At 37.8% G+C, this 20,821-nt stretch overlaps 1 protein-coding gene across 1 annotated transcript in view; it reads right to left on the bottom strand.

Annotated features, from left to right (window-relative positions):
* ANO3 (anoctamin 3) overlaps window positions 1-20,821 on the bottom strand; it is a 200,359-nt gene that overhangs the window by 33,420 nt on the left and 146,118 nt on the right. Inside the window, exons 14-16 of the mRNA XM_036861881.1 lie at window positions 3,400-3,482; window positions 2,844-2,984; window positions 2,148-2,312 (exon numbers count right to left, since the gene is read on the bottom strand). Coding sequence (XP_036717776.1) covers window positions 2,148-2,312; window positions 2,844-2,984; window positions 3,400-3,482 — 389 coding nt within the window. The remainder of the gene's footprint in view (window positions 1-2,147; window positions 2,313-2,843; window positions 2,985-3,399; window positions 3,483-20,821) is intronic.

Below are 20,821 nucleotides of genomic sequence, written 5' to 3'. Positions count from 1 at the left end.
TCATATATAAAGTAAAAATAAAGTACATTCCAATTCTAATTTGTTCCAAATTTTATATCATGGTAGAATGTTTTAAAAGTAAAGGCTATTTTTTTCTGATTATAAATCAAAACCTACATATAGAGATAAATATTTGAATGAACAGAAAAAATATATATTAAATCAAATATTATCCTGAGATACAACCACTATTAACATTTTATTGTCACTCTTCAAAATGCAGGTGTGTTCCAATGGAAATCAAGTGAAATTGTATATCCTTCTTCTGTAACTGTATGCCATATACTTAAATAATATTAAAATTTAAAATTCAACCAACCTACTAAGGATAAGAAATTGGATCAATTTAAAATCAGACTAGCTGATTGCTAGTATTACCTAGAAATAAATACATTAACCACTTAGCTTCCTTTTCCTTAGATAATGAGATCAACCACAATAACCTCTGTCCACTGGAAAACTGCCACATTACACTGGTTTTGTTAGAAAAAATTTCTTTCCCTATCTGCCAGAATAGTTAATATAAAAACCATAAATATAAGAATCTACAGTGTCCTTACTGTGAATGGTTCCTCCTTCAATGTGGTGACTTTGTGCAATGCACAACATATACTTCCTTATATAGGCTACCACACAAGCCTCTCAATCCTAGCACTGTCTTTTTTCAATGTTTATTGTTCACTTTATGAGTCAAAAGCATAAATTAAAATACTGTATGGCTTATTTGGAGATACAGTAAACAACATTCTTCTTCTGCAAATTAACCTAAACCTGAAGAAAGGAGACCCCAGTAGAAAATATTAACTATTGTCCTTGCATTAATATTTACCCATTTCTCAGTGACTACAGTGACTATTTATTTTCTCTTAAGAACATCTCTGATAATTTTAAAGTTAAATAACAAATGGTTCCGGTCCCCTCCTGACTAACCATGTAACATCAGTATCAATCCACGTTTGGAACCAAATGCATATTACCTGTTTATGTTATCAACATCATTGTTTGTGCATTGGTCAGCCCTCTATATGAATTATCTCATCATGTAAATATATAAGCACTAACACTTACTATATGCATACTCTGGGACAAGTTATTTAAGCTCTCTGAATTTCAGCTTCCTCATTTACATAATGGAGAAAATATTGACCTTGTGGTGTTGTTGGAAGAATTAAAGGAAAGATATTATTCTAAATGTGCCAATAAGTGCCTCCTGTCTTCAGAGAAAATGGGGCCCCATCCACAGATCTTGCTGAAGAGGTAGACCTAAGCATAATATTGTCCTCTCAGCCATAGACATTTGGTTCACAAGTCACTTGGTATATGTGAAGTTGAACCAATCAGATGCTCTCTCTGAGAAACTAGCACATTGAAACACTGGACGATCTAAGTTAAATAAACTACAGAAATTGACTAACATGGTCATGAATTTAGAGCCAATGAAAATAACAAAAGCATAGTAATGCAACAGTATACCAGACTCTGAAAGGGAGGCCATGGGTAGGCAGATAGTCTCTTCCTGATAGAATGGAGCAGATATGCAAATAGAATCATTGGAAAAAGAGGTAGAAAGAAAGGAAAAGAGAAAGAGAGAGGGAAAGAAGATAGAGAGAGGGAGAGAAAAACAGAGGAAGAGGGAGGGAGGGAAGGAAGGAAGGAAAAAAAAAACTTAGTCCCAGAGGAATAAAAATGGAGTAGTTGTCTGACTGTTTTCCATTTCACATGAGGTCTTGGAGATAACAAGGCTACACTTCCAAACAGAATTTCCTATACCTTTCCAATAAATTCTCCTCTGAGGTTGAGTTTGTTGGAATGGCTTTCTAATCCAAACAATCCCTTATCTGATGAAAAGAGCATAGCACCATTTCTAGCACACACTAGATACTCGATAAGTGGAAGTTGTCGCTAAACAAAACTCTAAACCCAAAGAGCAAGGAAGACAATACAACTATCGTTGACTTTAATTTTTTAAAAATCCATCATGTAAACCACATAAATGAAATATTTTCTGTTAAGCCAAATTGTCTTTGCCAGAAATGATACTAGGTCTTATTTTGGCTTCCTGTAAATCCAATCCAAGCATAAAGGAAACACAGTCCTGTCCTTTACCCACTCCTTGTACACCTATTGAAAAATTTGTAAACACTTACAAGATTCAGTGCCATAATGATCACAAAATTGATACAGACTGCAGCAGCAGAAGTTGCAAACTGCCAGTGTTGTTTGATGAAATTCCACTTGAATGATGCAAACTGTTCCATGACAATCAGGCGATACACCACGACTGCAAACACTGCAGTGATCACCAGAGAAATCTATAATATGGGAGACCAGAGGAGACATCCACATTGTGCATCATTAACAAAACAAAAGCAACACCATATATCCAATACACTGACACCAAAAGCTAAAAAATTTACTTTTCCAAGAAAGCATAAGTAAATTTAAAATTTCCTTTAAGGAACTAAGTTTCATTAGAGTCAAAATAAATGGTATAAGATTCAGTTGTTTCAGTGGGATATGCTGTTCAAATCTCCACTTTCACATGACTGTTTGGTTTTAAAACAAAATGTCTAATTTTAGGATGACCATATAATTTCCATTTTATCTTAGATGATCTTTGTTTCTCCCAAAGAGTGCTTTATTTAGGGATATGCACAAAGTCCCTTTGTAATTATTCTGTGACCTGCTGTGATTTTTATTTTGTTTAATAGTATGTATGTACTACCAAGGTACTGAACAGGATACAGTTTCTTACATCCTCAGGGTCACAAAATGAGTTGGTATCGTACAACGTCTTTCTAAACCTGGAATCCCACATTCTGAGATTTATGGTTATACTTTACCATGAAGAATATTCCTGAGATAGAAACAAGAAGACGAGTGACTTTGTCTGAGGAAGGCTGATGCGGCTCAGGTTTTCCACTGATGGGATTCACTCTCTCCATCTTGTAATACTTTGCTTCAAACTGGGGACGAAGCGTTTCCTATGAGAAAAACTAAAGTTAACTAAATATCTGTCATAAATTTTTTAAAAGTCCAATATTTAATAAATTTCTGGAATTTGGCCTACTTTTATATCAAGTCTTGGCAAAGAAGCAAATTGTAAAAAATTAGATGAAAGTTATTTTAGGGTTTATTTAACCCTAAACTATATTTTAATTAGCACGGTTTTCCACTAATGCAATTTAAGGAAACATCATAGAAGTGCTTCGAAAAAATTACACGTTTCATCATTGATCTTTACTGTCTTCATAAAATAAGAATCTTGTTAGTAAAAAAAGTCAAGTAAAAATTGAATGGTGTTTAGCTGCTTCCTGCTTGGACATTAAGGACAGTGAATGATTTTCTGTACCATATGTTATTCCAGTTTCCTTATCTCCTGGTTTCTTAACATCTTACCTCCTCTTCTTCCCATTCAATAAGGTCCCAAGTATAGGTCAGTGTACTTCTTCTCCTTTTCCAAAACTCCAGGAAGACTGTGGCTAAAGATAATAATAATATTATTATTATTACAATTCTTTACCTGACCATATCCCACTCTGTCATCATTGCCTTTCTTCTTGTATTGATGCATTCACATCCTATTATTAAATAATTAAAATTAACTACATTTGTATTAAATTTATACAGCTGGAATATTTTTTCCCTTACCCTCTTCTCCCTATCTGTGTAACTGCTATCAGCATGCACTCCTGATGGGGAGTTTTTTTTTTTTTATAAATTTATTTTTGGCTGCATGGGGTCTTCGTTGCTGCATGCGGGCTTTCTCTAGTTGTGGTGAGCGGGGGCTATTCTTCGTTGCAGTGCAGGTGCTTCTCATTGCAGTGGCTTCTCTTGTTGTGGAGCACAGGCCCTAGAGCGTGGGCTTCAGTAGTTGTGGCACACGGGCTCAGTAGTTGTGGCTCGTGGGCTCTAGAACTCAGGCTCAGTATTTGTGGCACATGGGCTTAGCTGCTCCATGGCATGTGGGATCTTCCCAGACCAGGGCTCGAAACCATGTCCCCTGCATTGTCAGGTGGATTATTAACCACTGCGCCACCAGGGAAGTCCAAGAGTGATTCTTTTTATTGGAATACATAAGCAGAGATTTTTGTTACAATAGCATGATCTTGATCTTGTGAAACTGGGTTGGAGATGAAGCTGGAGATAAGAGGCCTTCAGTGGAAAAAGGAACTTTGTTGTCAGGGGAAAGCAGGGCTTCATGTGCATCAATGGAGGTAGAGAGTATTTTGGAAAATCTGAAGATGATACCCCATAATTCTGCTCCTTAGCAACTATGCATTGTATTTATTTTTTCACTCCTACCTCTCTGACTATAATGACATACTTTTCTCAACGTTACAAAAATTTCAAAGATGCACATGCTGCATCCATCCCTTGTACTTCCATTTCTCATGTCCATTTCCAGTGGCTTCCCTCTGTGATCTAAAGTCAAGGGCACAGAGTAACAGAATCATAGGGTCAAGCACGTAAGAGAGGTAAGATTCTGTATGTAGTTTGTTCCAAGTTATTTTAAATTCACAGACAACAAGGCCCAGAGTCACTGACATACATCACTGACCTTGTCCAGAAATCTGCCAAAGCATCTACAACAGTTTATTACACTTTTTTCTGTACCTGCTTTTCCCCACACTTGAAGGTAAGTTTCTTGAGACCCTTTTTTCCTTAGCATTTTTAGTACTTGGCACACTGAAAATGCTCAATAAAAGTTTGTTAAATTGAACTGAATTACTGAATAGAATTCAGTGATTGTGACTAACTCCTTGGGGGAGTGTTCTTTGCATTATTCTAGAGGTTTTCAAATTATGCTCTATGGAATTTCACTAAAGACATTGGAAGAAAGAGAGTCACTCACCAGAGAAGGCCCTTCTTTTTTAAATATATATATTGAGCAATCATGTTCAATTTTATTTGGAAAAATAATTATTGTTTAAAAAGTTTTAAAAACTACTTCACTGTACTTCAAGGTGGGGGAGTGGCTAATGAGAGGGGCAACAGGGGCAAGAGGTCAATTCCAAACACAAATGAAGTTAAGTATGTCTGAATATGGAGTCCAAAAAAGAATTCCAAGTATTGTTTTCATCAGAAGAGATAAAAATTTAAAGCTTTCTCAAAAGGAGACCCAGCTGAAACGAGAGTATATCAGAGCAACCTCTCTGCCATAGCCAATTTGTACAACACCCAAGAACTACTGAAGAATCCTCCATTCCCTAGATTTGTTTTCAGCAACATCTGCAAGCATAATGCGCTTTCCCCACATGGTATTGCAACATCACTGTACATGAGTTAGAAATAGAAACCTCACTAAACAGGTTCTACAATTAATAGAAGGGCCATAAGTGTGGGACATTTTAAATTTCCCTGCCTAGGGTAAGTTACTGATTTTCTGGTTAATGCCTCACAGCCATACAATTAGTAGAGTTTTCTGCATGAGTATCTAGTAGACTATTGATTAGTAGACGAATCAATATAAAGAGCCTATACATATGTGTGAAACAGCAGATTTTGAATATTTGGGCTGAACTGTACTTGACACAGCCTCAACTGGTTAGTTATAGAACTGGCTAGTCAAGACCTACTTTTAAATTTCCTCTTTGTCTAAGGACATGGAATCTCTCTCTAACTTTACTTCCAATTTCCCTCTCCTTCTTCTCTCTCTCTAAAAACACTAAGTAAGAAATAAAATAACAAGCATCTGAGTTTTAAGAACATGAGAAGGCCAGCATTTGAACTATAATCACTGAAAATCTTCACCAGTTTCTAAAATCAGACTTCATAATTTTTCCCCTAAGCAATTTCATGTAGAAAGAAGAAGCTACACATAAATAGCACCGTGCTATATTAAAATAGAACTCTCACTACAGTCTTGACCAGAGCAGACTCTTAAATTTGATGTAATGTGTCTCTCTAAGCTAACTCTTCCTGTCAGTATGGTATTGGCATTTGTACATTAAATACACATTCAGTAGCATTTGTTCACATTAAAATGGATACTCTCACCTGAATTGCTAAACAATTAGGTGTCTACACAAATAAGCTGTCAGCTTTTCGCCATGTATTTTTTATAAATACAATGTAATCTTTTTAAAGTTCTGTATTGATTTTTCTCAGGACTTTTCCTCATCTTACCATTCAACTATTTGATATACTTTCTTTACTTAACTCTGTTGAACATTTTCTGATTATAAATGTAACACCAACAAAAATAACTGGAACAACTCCTGTATTATTCACTTCTGAAATACAGGAGTCTAGGAGGGCCTGCCATTTACTAGGCTTTCAATAAATGTATGCTGAATGAGTGAATTAAACTGTAAAGAACAGAAGTCACCTACAATTCCACCATTCATAAATAGTCACTATTGCAATTTAGGTAATCCCATCCAAAGTATTTTTCTTAAGAAGTATACTTAGGACTGATATATCGCTGATACTCAGAGATATAGCCATATAGGTTGTTCATTTACAACAGGAAAAACAAAAAACTGATTCATAACTGAACCCTCTAAAGGTGTCATATTCCTCACAGGCTGGCCCTTCTTCCATAGGAAACCTTCAGCAGGATGAAGTATACGTAGAATTAACCCTTGGAACAGCGCTGGCCTCCAGGAAAGTGCTCCAGAACTAAAGTCTATATCCATTCTGATTGGCCAGTACAGAGCCTTAAAAACTCTTAAATATTTGCTCACTTTATAAGCATCCCCCTAGAACTGGATACTTAGAACTGTACTTAGCACCGTAGATGAATGATGACAATAATATAAGAAATTACTAACTTCACTTTTATAATAAATACAATTTATCTTCTTGATCAAGTTATAATGACCCTCAAAAGACCATCTAGGAATGGCAATGTGGTGCTGGAGAAAGAGCATGGCTTGGGGTACAAATGTTCTGGGTTTGAGAGTTGCCTGTATTCTTTTCTAATTGTGTGACCTTGGACAAATGACTAAACAATGATAAGCCTTTGTTTTCACAACTTAAAAACAAGAATAGTAAAATTGTCTTTATGGCAGTGTTGTACAAATTAACTGAGGTATACTTTGTAAGTGGTCTAACTATGCTTAATTCATTTTAAGAGTATAATAAATTATAATGACCCATTTTTTTCAACATTCTGTTCGTTGTTATACATAGGGAACTTTGTAGACAAAGTTCTTGGCTTACATTGTATAAAGATACTGTATATTCTTCTGCAGGAAATATGGGCTATTGTCAATTATTTATATTTTGATTGTTTCACTTCTATAAAAATTCAGTCATAATTGTCATAACACTTTCCATCTTTTGCTGGTGACACAGCAAACAGCTTATATTGCCCTTTTTCTTCTTTTGTATTTAAGATGGTAAAGCTGCCTCTAGAGTAAATAATTCAATTCGAAATTATTTTTTGAGAGCACGATGTTTGTCTATTCTCAGATAGAGCATACCAAAAAAATGAAAATGAGTTGCATCATAGTCCCAAAGAGGAAGAAGAGAACTAGTATTTACTGAGCACTTTCAAGATCCCAGACTTTGTGCTAGATGTTTTTAATTGACTCCTATTATTTCCACAACAACCCAGGTGAAATAAAGATTATTAATCTCCTTCAGTAGAGAAGCAAATCGAAACTCCTGGAGGTTAAGTTACCTGAGGAAGTCCCTTGGCTGAAATTCACACCCAGATCCAAACACTGACCTTTCTCTATGCCAAAGGAAAAATTATTTTTAAACATGGTTTGGGATAGAACTTTTTGAGCTACATAATTTGCAACATCCTTCTGGGAAGAAATTAGCATTATAGACAAAAGGTTTAAGCAAATTTCTAATAGACCTAAATGAGACTGAGAACTTCTGGGAGGTTAGCTGCTCAAACACCAAGCGGTCCATCAATCAGAAGTCTACAGTCTTTTGGGGGGACTTTCAAGATGGCAGAGGAGTAAGACATGGAGATCACCTTCCTCCCCACAAATACATCAAAAATACATCTACATGTGGAACAACTCCTAGAGAACACCTACTGAACACTACCAGAAGACCTCACAATTCCCAAAAGGCAAAAAAATCCCCATGTACCTGGGTAGGGCAAAACAAAAAAGGAAAAACAGAGACAAAAGAATGGGGATGGGACCTGCACCTCTGGGAGGGGGCTGTGAAGGAGGAAAAGTTTCCACACACTAGGAAGCCCCTTCACTGGCGGAGATGGTGGGTGGCAGGGGGGAAGCTTTGGAGACATGGAGGAGAGCGCAGGAACAGGGGTGCAGAGGGCAAAGTGGAGAGATTCCCACACAGAGGATTGGTGCCGACCAGCACTCACCAACCTGAGATGCTTGTCTGCTCACCTGCTGGGGGGGGTGGGGGCTGGGAGCTGAGGCTTGGGCTTCAGAGGTCAGATCCCAGGGAGAGGACTGGGGTTGGCTGCGTGAACACAGCCGGATGGGGGCTACTGCGCCACAGCCAGCTGGGAAGGAGTCCAGGGAAAAGTCTGGAACTGCCTAAGAGGCAAGAGACCATTGTTTTGGGGTGCACGAGGAGAGGGGATTCCTCCCCAGTGTGCCCACAGAAGGCAGAGCACTTCCTAAATGAGCTCCAGAGACAGGCGTTAGCCGCGGCTATCAGATCGGACCCAGAGACAGGCATGAAACGCTAACGCTGCTGCTACAGCCACCAAGAATCCTGTGTGCAAGCAAGGGCACTATCCACAACCCTCCCCCAAGGAGCCTGTGCGGCCCACGACTGCCAGGGTCCCGTGACCAGGGACAAGTTCCCTGGGAAAACACACAGTGCACCTCAGGCTGTTGCAACGTCACATAGGCCTCTGCGACCTCAGGCACACCTGGCATTCCAATTATAACTACTGTACCCCTCCCTCACCCCAGCCTGAATGAGTAAGAGCCCCCTAATCAGCTGCTGCTTTAACCCTATTCTGTCTGGGTGGGAACAGAAGCCTGAGAGCAACCTACATGCAAAGAGGGGCCAAAACCAAAGCTGAACCTCCGGAGCTGTGGGAACAAAGAAGAGGAAGGGAAGTTTCTCCATGCAGCCTCAGGAGCAGCCAATTAAATCCCCACAATCAACTTGATGTACACTGCATCTGTGAAGAGACAACGAATCATCCCAAAATTGAGGTGGTGGACTTTGGGAGCAACTGTAGATGTGGGGCTTGCTGTCTGCAACCGATTTGTTTCTGATTTTTATGTTTATCTTAGTTTAGTTTTTAGGGTTTGTTATCATTGGTGGATTTGTTTATTGGCTTTGTTGCTCTCTTCTTTTGTCTTTTATTATTATTATTGTTTTTATTTTAATAATTTTTAAAATTTATTATTATTATTTTTTCCTTCTTTTTTTCTCCCTTTTCTTCTGAGCCGCCTGGCTGATGGGGTCTAAGTGCTCCAGCCTGGTGTCAACCCTGAGCCTCTGAGGTGGGAGAGCCAAGTTCAGGACATTGGACCACCAGAGACTTCCTGGCCCAACATACTATCAATCAGCAAGAGCTCTCCCAGAGATCTCTGTCTCAACGTGAAGACCCGGCTCCACCCAATGGCCAGCGAGCTCCAGTGCTGGACGCCCTATGCCAAACAACTAGCAAGACAGGAACGCAACCCCACCCATTAGCAGAGAGGCTGCCTAAAGTCATACTAAGTTCACAGACGCCCCAAAACAAACCACCAGACGCAGTCCTGCCCACCAGAAAGACAAGATCCAGCTGCACCCACCAGAACAGAGGCACCAGTCTCCTCTACCAGGAAGCCTAAACAAGCCACTGAACCAACCTCACCCACTGGGGGCAGATACAAAAAACAATGGGAACTACGAACCTGCAGCCTGTGAAAAAGGAGACCCCAAACATAGTAAGTTAAATAAAATGAGAAGACAGAGAAATATGCAGCAGGTGAAGAAGTAAGGTAAAAACCCACCAGACCGGGCTTCCCTGGTGGCACAGTGATTGAGAGTCTGCCTGCCAATGCAGGGCACACGGGTTCGAGCCCTGGTCTGGGAGGATCCCACATGCCGCGGAGCAACTGGGCCCGTGAGCCACAATTGCTGAGCCTGCGCGTCTGGAGCCTGTGCTCTGCAACAAGAGAGGCCGCGATAGTGAGAGGCCCGCGCACCGCGATGAAGAGTGGTCCCCACTCGCCGCAACTAGAGAAAGCCCTCGCACAGAAACGAAGACCCAACACAGCCATAAATAAATAAATAAAAATTAAAAAAAAAAAAAAAAAAAAACCCACCAGACCAAACAAACGAAGAGGAAATAGGCAGTCTACCTGAAAAAGAATTCAGAGGAATGATAGTAAAGATAATCCAAAATCTTGGAAATAGAATAGAGAAAACACAAGAAACGTTTAACAAGGACCTAGAAGAACTAAAGAGCAAACAAACAATGATGAACAACACAATAAATGAAATTAAAATACACTAGAAGGAATCAACAGCAGAATAACTGAGGCAGAAGAATGGATAAGTGACCTAGAAGATAAAATAGTGGAAATAACTATCGCAGAGCAGAATAAAGAAAAAAGAATGAAAAGAATTGAGGACAATCTCAGAGACCTCTGGAACAACATTAAATGCATCAACATTCGAATTATAGGGCTCCCAGAAGACGAAGAGAAAAAGAAAGGGTCTGAGAAAATATTTGAAGAGATTATAGTTGAAAACCTCCCTAACATGGGAAAGGAAATAGGCAATCAAGTCCAGAAAGTGTAGAGAGTCCCATACAGGATAAATCCAAGGAGAAACACGCCAAGACACATATTAATCAAACTATCAAAAATTAAATACAAAGAAAAAATATTAAAAGCAGCAAGGGAAAAGCAACAAATAACATACAAGGGAATCTCCATAAGGTTAACAGCTGATCTTTCAGCAGAAACTCTGCAAGCCAGAAGGGAGTGGCAGGACATATTTAAAGTGTTGAAAGGGAAAAACCTACAACCTACTCTACCCAGCAAGGATCTCATTCAGATTTGATGGAGAAACTAAAACATTTACAGACAAGCAAAAGTTAAGAGAATTCAGCACCACCAAACCAGTTTTACAACAAATGCTAAAGAAACTTCTCTAGGCAGGATACACAAGAGAAGGGAAAGACCTACAAAAACAAATGGAAAACAATTAAGAAAATGGTAATAGGAACATACATATCAATAATTACCTTAAATGTAAATGGATTAAATGTTCCAACCATAAGACATAGACTGGCTGAATAGATACAAAAACAAGACCCATATATATGCTGTCTAAAAGAGACACACTTCAGACGTAGGGACACATACAGACTGAAAGTGAGGAGATGGGAAAAGATATTCTTTGCAAATGGAAATAAAAGAAAGCTGCAGTAGCAATTCTCATATCACACAAAATAGACTTTAAAATAAAGACTATTACAAGAGACAAATTAGGACACTCCATAATGATCAAGAGATCAATCCAAGAAGATATAACAATTGTAAATATTTATGCACCCAACATAGGAGCACCTCAATATATAAGGCAAATGTTAATAACCATAAAAAGGGAAATCGACAGTAACACAATCATAGTAGGGGACTTTACCACCCCACTTTCACCAATGGACAGATGATCCAAAATGAAAATAAATAAGGAAACACAAGCTTTAAATGACATATTAGACAAGATGGACTTAATGGATATTTATAGGACATACCACCCAAAAATGAAAGAATACACAGTCTTCTCAAGTCTCATGGAACATTCTTCAGGATAGATCATATCTTGGGTCACAAATCAAGCCTTGGTAACTTTAAGAAAATTGAAATCATGTCAAGTACCTTTCCCGACCAAAACGCTATAAGACTAGATATCAATTACAGGAAAAAAACTGTAAAAAATACAAACACATGGAGGCTAAACAATACGCCACTAAATAACCAAGAGATCACTGAAGAAGTGAAAGAGAAAATACAAAAATACCTAGAAAAAAATGACAATGTAAACACAACAACCCAAAACTTACGGGATGCAGCAAAAGGAGTTCTAAGAGGGAATTTTATAGCAAAACAATCCTACCTCAAGAAACAAGAAAAATCTCAAATAAACAACCTAACCTTACATCTAAAGAAATTAGAGAAAGAAGAATCAAAAACCCCAAAGTTAGCAGAAGGAAATAAATCATAAAGATCAGATCAGAAAGAAATGAAAAAGAAATGAAGGAAACCATAGCAAAGATCAATAAAACTAACAGCTGGTTCTTTGAGAAGATAAACAAATTGATAAACCATTAGCCAGACTCATCAAGAAAAAAAGGGAGAAGACTCAAATCAACAGAATTAGAAATGAAAAAGGAGCAGTAACAACTGACACTGCAGAAATACAAAGGATCATGAGAGATTACTACAAGCAACTATATGCCATAAAATGGACAACCTGGAAGAGATGGACAAATTCTTAGAAAAGCACGACCTTCTGAGACTGAACCAGGAAGATATAGAAAACATAAACAGACCAATCACAAGCACTGAAATTGAAACTGTGATGAAAAATCTTCCAGCAAACAAAAGCTCAGGACCAGATGGCTTCACAGGAGAATTCTATTAAACATTCAGAGAAGAGCTAACACCTATCCTTCTCAAACTCTTCCAAAATATAGCAGAGGGCGGAACACTCCCAAACTCATTCTATGAGGCCACCATCACCCTGATAACAAAACCAGACAAAGATGTCACAAAAGAAGAAAACTACAAGCCAGTATCACCGATGAACATAGATGCAAAAATCCTCAACAAAATACTAGCAAACAGAATCCAACAGCACATTAAAAGGATCATACACCATGATCAAGTGGGGTTTATCCCAGGAATGCAAGGATTCTTCAATATATGCAGATCAATCAATGTGATACACCATATTAACAAATTGAAGGAGAAAAAACATATGATCATCTCATTAGATGCAGAAAAAGCTTTTGACAAAATTCAACACCCATTTATGATAAAAACCCTCCAGAAAGTAGGCATAGAGGGAACCTGTCTCAACATAATAAAGGCCATATACAACAAACCCACAGCCAACATCGTTCTCAATGTTGAAAAACTGAAACCATTTCCTCTAAGATCAGAAACAAGACAAGGTTGCCCACTCTCACAACTATTATTCAACATTGTTTTGGAAGTTTTAGCCACAGCAATCAGAGAAGAAAAAGAAATAAAAGGAATGCAAATTGGAAAAGAAGAAGTAAAACTGTCACTGTTTGCAGATGACATGATACTATACATAGAAAATCCTAAAGATGCTACCAGAAAACTCCTAGAGCTAATCAATGAATTTGGTAAAGTAGCAGGATACAAAATTAATGTACAGAAATCTCTTTCATGCTTATACACTAATGATGAAAAATCTGAAAGAGAAATTAAGGAAACACTCCCCTCCCATTTACCATTGCAACAAAAAGAATAAAATACCTAGGAATAAACCTACTTAAGGAGACAAAAGACCTGTATGCAGAAAACTGTAAGACACTGATGAAAGAAATTAAAGGCGATACAAACAGATGGAGAGATACACCATGTTCTTGGATTGGAAGAATCAACATTGTGAAAATGACTATACTCCCCAAAGCAATCTACAGATTCAATGCAATCCCTAAAAAACTACCAATGGCATTTTTCACAGAGCTAGAACAAAAAATTTCACAATTTGTATGGCAACACAAAAGATCTCAAATAGCCAAAGCAATTTTGAGAAAGAAAAATTGTGCTGGAGGAATGAGGCTCCCTGACTTCAGACTATACTACAAAGCTACAGTAATCAAGACAGTATGGTACTGGCACAAAAACAGAAATATAGATCAACGTAACAGGATAGAAAGCCCAGAGATAAACCCATGCACATATGGTTACCTTATCTTTGATAAGGAGGCAAGAATATGCAATGGAGGAAAGACAGCCTCTTCAGTAAGTGGTGCTGGAAAAACTGGACAGCTACATGTAAAAGAATGAAATTAGAACATTCCCTAACACCATACACAAAAATAAACTCAAAATGGATTAAAGACGTAAATGTAAGGCCAGACACTATCAAACTCTTAGAGGAAAACATAGGCAGAACACTCTGTGACATAAATCACAGCAAGATGCTTTTTGACCCACCTCCTAGAGAAATGGAAATAAAAACAAAAATAAACAAATGGGACCTAATGAAACTTAAAAGCTTTTGCACAGCAAAGGAAACTATAAACAAGATGAAAAGAAAACCCTCAGAATGGGAGAAAATATTTGCAAACAAAGCAACTGACAAAGGATTAATCTCCAAAATTTACAAGCAGCTCATGCAGCTCAATATCAAAAAAACAAACAACCCAATCCAAAAATGGGCAGAAGACCTAAATAGACATTTCTCCAAAGAAGATATACAGATTGCCAACAAACACATGAAAGGATGCTCAACATCACTAATCATTAAAGAAATGCAAATCAAAACCACAATGAGGTATCACCTCACACAGGTCAGAATGGCCATTATCAAAAAATCTACAAACAGTAAATGCTGGAGAGGGTGTGGAGAAAAGGGAACCCTCTTGCACTGTTGGTGGGAATGTAAATTGATACAGCCACTATGGAGAACAGTATGGAGGCTCCTTAAAAAACTAAAAATAAAACTACCATACGACCCAGCAATCCCACTACTGGGCACATACTCTGAGAAAACCATAATTCAGAAGAGTCATGTACCACTATGTTCGTTGCAGCACTATTTACAATAGCCAGGACATGGAAGCAACCTAAGTGTCCATTGACAGATAAATGGATAAAGAAGATGTGGCACATATATACAATGGAATACTACTCAGCCATAAAAAGAAACGAAATTGAGTTATTTGTAGTGAGGTGGATGGACCTCGATTCTGTCATGCAGAGTGAAGTAAGTCAGAAAGAGAAAAACAAATACCGTATGCTCACAGATATATATGGAATCTAAAAAAAAAAAAAGGTTCTGACGAATCTAGGGGAAGGACAAGAACAAAGACACAGATATAGAGAATGGACTTGAGGACATGGGGAGGGGGAAGGGTAAGCTGGGATGAAGTGAGAGAGGAACACTGACATATGTACAGTATCAAATGTAAAATAGATACCTAGTGGGAAGTAGCTGCATCACACAGGGAGATCAGCTCGGTGTTTTTTGAGCACCTAGAGGGATGGGATAGGGAGGGTGGGAGGGAGATGCAAGAGGGAGGGGATATGGGGATATATGTATATGTATAGCTGATTCACTTTGTTATACAGCAGAAACTAACACAACATAGTAAAGCAATTATACTCCAATAAAGATGTTAAAAAAAAAAAAAGTCTACAGTCATTTGATCTGACGCCATTTTTGTTTTGTTTGGAGTTTCAAAATGATTACTAACCATTCTCTTTTCTTATATGTCTCTACCAAGACCGAAATCTTTGCATTGGTCTTTTAGAGAACTTTTCTTTTGCAGTAAAACTCTAATAAAATATTGACACATGCTTATAACTTAATTGTCTGAAAAGACTATTTTTTTCCTTTATTAGACCACTATATCTGAATTTGTGAAGACGGACATGCAGAGGTAAGCATGATGCTTCTTGGTACACAATTCAAGCAAATACTCAGTTAGTCCAAGGATAATTAAATTGCTTATATTTACAACTTTGATGTGTCTAAAAGCTTCCTCTAGACATAGCCAGAATCTCTGACTTTTCCAGATATTGGGTGCTGGAGTGGCCGAGTGTTTTTGACAGTTGACTAATGGAATGTTGAGTCAGGTATACATTTATTTTGGGCTTAGTGAGATATGTTTATGTGATTTGCAGGTACTTCCAAGTGTTGTTCAATTATTGCTAATTATCCTAATGTAGCAATGGATTCTGAGGAAACTCCTCCAGTTCACATGCTGACTCTTTCAGGTGCCAGGCCAGGGGATATATGATGAAATGCACATGTTCTATGGTATCCAGCTCTGATAACGAAAGAGAAATAAGGTCTGAAATATATGGAGCCAGAAACTACTTTATGGAAATTATTTCACAAACTTCAAGTCATATATGAAACACACTAGAGATTTCCCCAAAGTTCCAACAATATTAAAAATGCACATGGCTTTATCAATAATAAATTATGAAGCAGAAATAAGATTTTCAAAACTGCCAATAATAAAAAAAATTTTTCAGTTAACTGTGCTAGAGGAAGAGGAAAGACTGAATTAGTTCTCTATTCTTTCTATGAAATATTTTTTTAAACATCATATGCAGAGATAATAAAAAATATGGATAAAAGTATAAGACAAAAAGCACTACAGAGATGTGTCAGGCATCTAGTTATTAAAATACTGTTATTTTTCTGGATTTTGATTTTACGTAGAATTTGAAGCTTTCTAAAGTTTGTAAATTTTTGATTGTTCCATTTACTTTCGTATCTCTTTTTATATTCATAATTTTGTATTCTTTTCTGGAAGAGAGATTCCAAAATTGTGTATTTCCTTCCAATGAATAGCTATCATGCATCAGACACATATGTGCCAGACATCCTACTAAATGTTTTTCACATATTTACTCATGAAATCCTCACAACAGCTCCATGTGCAAGAAATGATTGTACTGTACTGGTTTAAACTTTAAAGTATTCATTCAAAGAGGGAATTTACAACAACCCTAGGTGTATCTTGATAAGGATTCTCTTTTTCAATGTTTGAACTTAATTGTTATTGAGAAATGATAAAAACTAACTTTCTTAAGTTAATATAGTTATATTGTTTATAAAGAAAAGAAAAAATGCTTGGCCACGTGATTTTTATACTTTAATACTACATCAGTTAAAAATGTATTACGGAAAAGGCATTTCACCCCCTTTTGATCAGCCCATCGTTAAAAAGTTCTTCAACCTTGTATAAAATGCATTCATACTCTTCGAAAGTCTTTTTCTGTAAAAGAAGGATATTGGAATTTTAATGTAGATTACAATAAATGTTTTGATTGCAAATGCCATTAAAAAACAAATAAGGATTCTCTCCTGATACAACACAAAAATGTCTTCCCTTTTCTGTAGCTAAGAGCTTCTAGAACTGTCAGCTTAGTTAAACCCAATGTGTTTTCATTGTTCTCTACAAAATGTTTAGGTTGTTTATAGTCCTCTAAATGGATGAGAAAGCCACTTATTGTTATTTTCTGCCCATGAACTTAATGCCAAAATCCCCTTCAGGTCATGAATACGTTTGATTTTTCTCCTGCCCCTGCTTTTGAGCCAAGGAACCAATCTAGATTCTTCTTCAGAGTGTACAGACCTAGCCTAGGCATCTCCTTCTCTCCTCACTCGGACCCTCTCCAGGTCATGGCTCAGTGCTGAGAGCACTCAGCAAATAAACTCTGTTGCTACAAGGTTATTACTTAGTTATTCTAACTTTAGATCCAGAAAAAAAAAAAAATTAGAAATAACAGGATTATCTAATTACCCACCTTGATTTTTTTTTTTTTTAGAAAGGGTTAATAAATCACTTGGATCTTTTCCTAAAGGTGGTAAAATAAGTTATAATATTATCAATCTTCCAGTTTTGCCATTTTATTGTATTTAAACATAGTTGTAACTTCATTTAATTAAGTTCATATCAAAATAGATTACATAGTTGATAAACTGGGCAATAGCCATCTAATGAGGTTAGACTCTGTAATGAAATCAGGGTTCTAAAAGATGCAAACTTGTATAACAGAATACTCCATCATGCAGGAATGAATCAGTTGTGCGGTACTTCCACACAATGGAATATCATGTACTTGTTAAAGAGAGCAATATCATTTCCCAGCAGTCAGCTACTGCAGGGTTGGAAATTGTTTTAGGTGCCAGCAATAAGAGGCTTCCCTTCAGAACTCGTCTATCAGCAGGAGTCTAGAGGGAGCCCAGAACTCTCCATCTTGGCAAGATGCCCCCATCCCCATATCCTACACACACACCTTTCCCTATGTCATCACTCACAAGTGGGTCCCTCAGGACTAATTCATTCTGCCCCTTAACTGCGTACATATCAGTTACTTCAAGAAGACCAGAATTTCCAGATCATTCCTTACTCAGATTTTGATCCTCTAGTTCTAGGGAAATGGGAATTGCCTTTGTGATCCTCTCCCACTCCTTCCCAACTATTTGAGATGCTTTCAACTAGGCCCTCTTATTCAAAGTCATCAATAGCAAAGTCTTTAATGTTCCCTCACCTCCTTGCTGAACTGAAACCTGGGACATTCCTGAAACCTCACTTTCTATGTGGCAATCTCAGGTGATGGCTATTTGTGTCGAAGATGAGGTGGTGAATTTCTTGTTCCTCATTGCTGCTTCAAGGCTTTTTCTCTCCCTTCTCCTTAAAGAGTCACAGATTTGAGTCTCATATTATCAATCCATACTTCCTACTGTCTCTCTTTGTGGAAGTCATTTACCACTCCCTTGGAACACTTCCTCAAATTCTCTAAAGGTTTTTCAACTCTTGGCTGAGGGTAACTCTTATCAACATGACTCCCAAAATAAATTTTTGAAATTACAACATACACAGATAATATTTCTAGTATCTTGGCTTCTCAGTTCTTTGATGTTTATCTTCAGAGCTGTTTTCTCCTACTCTACCTTATGCCTGGTCCTCCCATGGCATAATTTTGATCAATGACTCCAAACCCTCCAAAATCTCCAATTATCACCTCCATCCTTGTAGCTCACTCCCTATAAACTCCAATTCCAGTAATCCCTTGGCCCAGATGTTTTCAATCCATTAACTTTTGACCCAGATTTTCAATCCATTCTCCCCATCACATTTTCACTGTCCTTTCCCACCCTTGTGCCCTCACTTTCTTCTCTATGTATCCTATTGATCAATCATTATACTGACTCACTTGCATATACCCTCAACTCTCTAGCTCTTCGAGGCTTCGATTAATGAAGTCACATTATTGTCACTGATGGACCTGAAAACAAAACCAGAATGTAGCTTGGGACCATGCCTCAGGTAAAACCGAAACATTGTTCTGGATCCAAAATGGTGTTATAGGATTTGTAAAATAAGATACCATTTTGGATCCAGAACAATATTTCAGTTTTATCTGAGGCATGGTGCCAAGCTACATTCTGGTTCTGTTTTCAGATCCATCAGAGACAATAATGTGACTTCATGTTCTGGAAACTCCACTGGTGAGTGGTTCCACCATTTCAGGCAAAGAGGCAGTAGTTCTTCTTCCACTATGTATTGTGAGGTTTAATTAATGGGTGTAAAGCAATTGGAGAGTTCCAGATGAAAGCCTCCATAGAAGGTAAGTACAACAAAAATTATGTAACCGTTGCATAATGTGTCATCTCAGCTGGCTCGGCTGATGAAGTTGTCAGGTGATTATCAGTTATTGTTGAGTTCCTCTGGAGAAACAAGGTCCAAAATGGGATTGGTCTTACCCAGAACATGGTATCATGGTGTATACCTGGAAATGTATCTCGGCAAGACTTGTTTGTTTGGCAAGAAATTACTTTTTAACTCCAACTCAGGTGCTTCCATAAAGGTGTCTGATCACAACTAAGTGAGCTAAGTAATAAGTGAGGCATTAAATTTATGCATAGTTTTCATTTTACAACTTTACTTCCAGATGTGCTCATGACAGGAAAGGTAAATAAGGTGTATCTCTAGGGTCAGTTCTAATCAATTGGTTAAGGTTGTCAGGAGGGCAGTAATGAAAAGGATTCTGAGGCCACACCTAGGGTCTTCAGAAAAGAGGGTCATTGGAGATGAACTTTGACTCTTGTGGCAGTGAAAGCAGAGTTGTAGCAAAAGTGCTTTGTAATTTCCTTGCCTGGTATAGGCCATAATTACTATGCTTAAGTAGAAAGTGGTAATGATATTCACACACATGTCTGGGAAAAATCCCTCAGGGTATGGTACACCCAATCCTGCTAAGTCATGTTCATTTCTCTAAGTACAGACATAAAATATTTATTCAGTTGGATTTTTTCCTAGTAACTAGCTAATCTGAAAATAACCAATTGATTTTTATTAAGCCATTGTTCAGTAAACAGTTATTTGATTAAACTGAACTTGCTTTTCTTCATACTAGTGCAGATACAGCTTAAATATCTTTTGAGTGAATATTTTCTAGGGTTTGGCTTAATTTCTAATCAAACTCTGAAGGGCCTTTGGGCTTCAGTAAGTTTGAAACTATAGGATTACCTTGTTCTTTCTTGGGGCCAATTAACTGGGCAGATTCTTTGCATTCAATTTGAGGCTCCTGAACCTTAGCTAAAGTTTCATTTTCTCTCTCAGCAGTTGGAAACCTATCTCCTTGCGCAACAGAAACTAAGCATGAACCTCAGGCGTACTGAGCTGAACAGACCTTGGCGCCAGTCCCCAAATACTGATGTGCAGAATCTCCCAGAAAGTGCAGTTTCACTCTTCTCCCTTTCATAAGCAGTGAAAGGAAGTGAAGGAAGTATGCCAGGTTGTTATTCAACTCTAGTATTTAATCAAGCATTACTCAGGCTCTTCTGAAACTCTCCGGCTTCTAAATTGAGAGGAAAAGCAAAGAAAACACAGGATGGAAACTATTTAATTGAGTTTAATTGAGCAGGCTCCTGGGATTACTCGGGATCACGTGGCCATTCTCAGCCAGACTCCAGTTACTCCGCAAACTTCCGGAAGTCCTGGTGATGATTTCTAACTTAATATTTCTCAGCTTTCTCAAGGATCCGATGCACATTAATCCACTTGGTGTTAACTGTGCCTTTCTATAAATCCAGTTTCAGTGCACTGCAGACACCACTTTCTCCATTCAGGTATTAAGTACACAAATAGGGCATCCCCACCACGGGAAAGAAAGATTTGTTTATGTGTTAGGAGGACAGC

This window comes from Balaenoptera musculus, chromosome 8 (assembly GCF_009873245.2).
Source record: "Balaenoptera musculus isolate JJ_BM4_2016_0621 chromosome 8, mBalMus1.pri.v3, whole genome shotgun sequence".
Taxonomy (NCBI): domain Eukaryota; kingdom Metazoa; phylum Chordata; class Mammalia; order Artiodactyla; family Balaenopteridae; genus Balaenoptera; species Balaenoptera musculus.
This window is presented reverse-complemented; position numbering and strand designations above follow the sequence as displayed.